This window comes from Engraulis encrasicolus, unplaced genomic scaffold (genome assembly GCF_034702125.1).
Source record: "Engraulis encrasicolus isolate BLACKSEA-1 unplaced genomic scaffold, IST_EnEncr_1.0 scaffold_488_np1212, whole genome shotgun sequence".
NCBI lineage: Eukaryota > Metazoa > Chordata > Actinopteri > Clupeiformes > Engraulidae > Engraulis > Engraulis encrasicolus.
This window is the reverse complement of record NW_026945795.1, coordinates 15,001-20,000: the sequence shown is the minus strand read 5'-3', so window position 1 is coordinate 20,000 and position 5,000 is coordinate 15,001. Positions and strand designations below refer to the sequence as shown.

General features: G+C 43.3%; 1 protein-coding gene across 1 annotated transcript in view; it reads left to right on the top strand.

The window, feature by feature from the left end:
- Nucleotides 1–2,912, top strand: part of LOC134444259 (protein NLRC3-like) — a 6,575-nt gene extending 3,663 nt beyond the window's left edge. The window contains exon 2 of the mRNA XM_063193615.1: nt 2,710–2,912. Coding sequence (XP_063049685.1) covers nt 2,710–2,887 — 178 coding nt within the window. The 3' untranslated portion in view covers nt 2,888–2,912. The remainder of the gene's footprint in view (nt 1–2,709) is intronic.
- Nucleotides 2,913–5,000: the final 2,088 nt, after the last annotated feature.

The window sequence follows — 5,000 nt, the reverse complement described above, 5'->3', positions numbered from 1 at the left end:
GGTCTACTAAATGATGTTGCAGATATAGGCCTACCACTGCAACCTGTTCCCCAGGTGTTGACATCAAAGCACAGCACAGAGAAATTAATATTAATTCAACAAGGAAAAATAGGCTTATTACTAATAGGCTTAGATCATATCATGCTGAGATGCTGACCATGTGTGAGAGACAGAGATGGAGAGAGAAGGGTCAAGGTTCCAGTATAGGTAGCCTATTACAACTGTCTCACATTATCAAACATTATCCAATTAATATCCAAACATTAACCCCTTAAGACACGGCATTATAAATGAGCTGTTACCAGAATGGCAATGACCAAGTCGTAATGTATTACTAAAGGCCCTGTGCACTGTAGTAGTTAACTTTCAATGTCTATTACAGCGTGCCACAGGAGGTACGGTGTGCATTAAGGGGCTACCTGAAAACAACACTGGTCATATTTCGTCAGGAAACATATTGTATTAAGTTACTTACAGAAATGCAACACTTAATTTTGATGTTTAATATTTTTGTAACTGTTTTGATCGTGCAGCAGCGCGCACACGCTTATACAAACAAAACTCGAAATGAACCTCAGTTATGTTCTCAGTATGCAACACGCACGTTGTCCTTTGTTTGGTTTTGTGATTTGACATTTTGTCAAGAGCGGGAATAGATGCAGAGGCTGAAATGGAGCATGTTTTCGCTAGGCAGGCGGTCAATGTGGGGAGGAAATAATGCTGCCTAATATCCACATCGACCTTAACGTTCGCCCGACTTCAGACACTCGTATAGAGCTCTAGCGATTTAAAATTTGGGCAGGCGGAGCATCTCGCTCTCTCGCTCTCTTTCTCTCTCTCTCTCTCTCTCTCTCTCTCTCCGCTCAACGTCTATCTCCACTCAACATACATCGGCGCATGCATGAATCAAAAAAATCTTCACACGTTTGATAAAGCCTTCTTGGTCTGTTGTTCATTTCTGTGCTTTACCTTCCGACGTTTGCCCAAGTTTTTTTTGTCTCGCGGAGGTTGCTGAGGCAATGAATAACAACCAATGCACGTGCTGGTTGGACGGAACATTTTACATGAGAAAGGGGAGAATGGAAGTGTTACTCGCTCATGTGCGCCCCATTTCTAATTGTCTTTGAGCGCATATGCAAGCATTAAGCGCATATGCAAGCATTTGCCTGTATCCTGCTGTTTTCTAGACTGAGGGGTAACAACTTTAAAAGGGCGCATCGCGATTCTGCGAGGAAGGTTCGCGATAGGGGTTCGTGGGTCTGTGTACCGCGATCCCTCGGTTCGATGCAATATCGTTACAGCCTTAATGTACATGCATTTCAATCACACTATATCGCACAATTGAATCAAAATGCCCCCCATTTGTCAACAAATACACACGCCACGTCATCTTTGGGTCATGGCAAAGCGCCCTTAGCAACCGTAACCATAAAAAAACGAACTGTCAGGCTATGTCAACAATCGTCACTTTGCCTGTCAGACATGTCACTTTCTGCAGATGTATCAGGGCCTCTGAAATAGATTTGTGCTGCTGTTTTTTTTCTCATGAGGTTGGATGTGTGGTTTTTCGACACGCTGATGTTTGTATCAAAATTTTGGTTCCTTTATAAGATGTGGGTCCATCAAATGTGTGTTGTTTTCTCAGATCGCCATACTAGCAAACCAGGGACTCTCCTCTTTGACGTCACAGCCCAGCTCATTAGTCAAACCAAATTTCACAGAATTCACACTTTGAGTTGCCATTTTCACAAGTTCCTCCAGGATGATTGGGTTCAAAGTCTCATCGATGCTATCAGAAAAAACAAGGTTTTAATGGGAATGACCGTTTTGAATGTTTTGAATGGAATGTTTTCGTTTCATAACCTCTTTAAGAAGACGCTACTTAGAGGTGTGAATGCAGATTAAAACATGGTAAAACTAGCAGCCATGTCAAATTTGTAGCCCAAGTTAAAATTTGAATGGATCTGGGAATCATGTGAATTGAGCACACAGCACCAATATCAACAAATATGTATTATTTTCTATCACTAATAATCACGGACATTTAGGTAGGCTGTGTGTTTGCAGGTCTACGTAAGATGACTGCTCTGCTAAAAACGAACATTACACAAACTAGCAGAGGGCTAAAAACATGCTAAAAGCATGCTAACAAACACATAACCTGGAGTCTGCCTGATCTGACACCCAGACCAACGAAGCTAATTTTGTCAAAATCCAAAAAAACAACAAGTTATTATCTTACTCTTTGCGTAATCACATGTACTTGTGGATTGAATCACATAATTCCAGAAACTCGTCAACAACTCCAGAAAGTAATGTGATGATGCTTTGTTTATTAAGTATAGCCATTCACTTGAATGGAACTCTGCAGCATGCATCTGCATATGCGGACTCTGGGAGAGACTGCCTGCCGCAAGTCTCCTGCTAGGAATACTAGAGATGAGCCATGCACGCGACTCTTCTCAACACAGCTGTAGCGAATAAGCAGCCATGAAAAAAATAAATTGAGACTGTGAATTGCGATGTTTACAAGGAAATAATTTTAATTAATACCAATGAAATGCCCAAAAAAATCAATATCCATGTAAGATTTGAATATTAATGGCCAATTAATATTCGTTCGAATGTCTCGAATTTTCTTAATATTCGAATTATATTCGAATATTGAATATCAAATTCAAAGGCCTAGTGTGCGTGTGTGTGTTCCAGGCTGGGTGAATGTAAGCTGACAGAAAATAGTTGTCTCCATCTGGCCTCTGTCCTGTCATCTCCCTCATCACGTCTCACAGAGCTGTTCCTGAGTCACAATGATCTGCGTGACTCTGGAGTGGAACTCTTATGTTCTGGACTTCAGCATCAACACTGCAGATTGGAAATACTGAGGTAAGTATCATTTCATGTAGTCAGTCTGTTTGGGAACTGTGTGTGTGTGTGTGTGTGTGTGTGTGTGTGTGTGTGTGTGTGTGTGTGTGTGTGTGTGTGTGTGTGTGTGTGTGTGTGTGTGTGTGTGTGTGTGTGTGTGTGTGTGTGTGTTTCTCTCCTCTTTGTGCTTGTTATGTTCCATCCATCACTCATCTCTCTCTCCATTCCTCCATCTCTCTGCATGTTGTGTCTCTTTATTTCTATTCCTCCTTCTCTGCATCTCTCCATCTCTGCACAATCTCTCTCTCTCTCTCTCTCTCTCTCTCTCTCTCTCTCTCTCTCTCTCTCTCTCTCATCATCCCTCCATCTCTGCTGTCTCTTTCCCCCCTGTGTCTCTTTCCCTCCATCCTCCATACATCACCCTTTCCCTCATCTCTCTCTCCATCTCTCATCTCTCTCTCTCTCTCTCTCTCTCTCTCTCTCTCTCTCTCTCTCTCTCTCTCTCTCTCTCTCTCTCTCTCTCTCTCTCTGCATGTTGATTCTTTCTCTCCACACTTCTCCTCATGACTGACATCTTCTTCATCTTCTTTCATCTCTCTCTCTATCCCTCTCTTTCTGTGATGTTATCATCACTCTATTCTCCTCCATCCTGGCTGTTTCTCTCTCTCTCTCTGTGTGTGTGTGTGTGTGTGTGTGTGTGTGTGTGTGTGTGTGTGTGTGTGTGTGTGTGTGTGTGTGTGTGTGTGTGTGTGTGTGTGTGTGTGTGTGTGTGTGTGTGTGTTTTCAAGGCTGTGGAGCTGTAAGCTGACAGAGATGAGCAGTTAGTAATTGGACCTTGTCCTGACCTCACACTTCTCCTGTGTGTGTGTGTGTGTGTGTGTGTGTGTGTGTGTATGTGTGTGTGTGTGTGTGTGTGTGTGTGTGTGTGTGTGTGTCTTTCTCTCTCTCCTCTTTGTACTTGTTTTATTCCATCCATCATTCATCTCTCTCTCCATCCTTTCATCTCTCTGCATGCTGTGTCTCTTTCTTTCTATTACTCCTTCTCTGCATCTCTCCATCTCTCTGTCTGTCATCATCCCTCCATCTCTGCTGCCTCTTTCCCCCCTCCCTCTCTTTCCTTCCATCCTCCATACATCACCCTTTCCCTCATTTCTCTCTCTTCATATTTTTCTATCTCTCCCTCCCTCTCTCTCTTATTCTCTCTTTCTCTCTCCCTTTGTTCATATTCTCTCTCTCTCTCTCTCTCTCTCTACACGTTGTTTCTTTCTCTCCACACTTCTCCTCATGACTGACATCTTCTTCATCTTCTTTCATCTCTCTCTCTATCCCTCTCTTTCTGTGATGTTATCATCACTCTATTCTCCTCCATACCGGCTGTTTCTGTGTGTGTGTGTGTGTGTGTGTGTGTGTGTGTGTGTGTGTGTGTGTGTGTGTGTGTGTGTGTGTGTGTGTGTGTGTGTGTGTGTGTGTGTGTGTGTGTGTGTGTGTGTGTGTGTGTGTGTGTGTGTTTCAGGCTGTGGAGCTGTAAGCTGAAAGATGAGCAGTTAGTAATTGGACTCTGTCCTGACCTCACACTTCTCCTGTGTGTGTGTGTGTGTGTGTGTGTGTGTGTGTGTGTGTGTGTGTGTGTGTGTGTGTGTGTGTCTTTCTCTCCTCTTTGTACTTGTTTTATTCCATCCATCACTCGTTGTTCTCTCCATCCCTCCATCTCTCTGCATGCCGTGTCTCTTTATTTCTATTCCTCCTTCTCTGCATCTCTCCATCTCTCTGTCTGTCATCATCCCTCCATCTCTGCTGCCTCTTTCCCCCCTCCCTCTCTTTCCTTCCATCCTCCATACATCACCCTTTCCCTCATTTCTCTCTCTTCATATTTTTCTATCTCTCCCTCCCTCTCTCTCTTATTCTCTCTTTCTCTCTCCCTTTGTTCATATTCTCTCTCTATCTCTCTCCATCTCTCTACATGTCATTTCTTTCTCTCTCCACTTCTCCTCATGGACTTCTTCTTCATCTTCTTTCATCTCTTCATCCCTCTCTTTCTCTAATGCTCTCATCACTCTCCTCTCCTCCACAACTACCCTCTCTGTCTTTTCTCTCACTCCTTGTGTGTTTGTTTGTGTGTGTGTGTGTGTGTGTGTGTG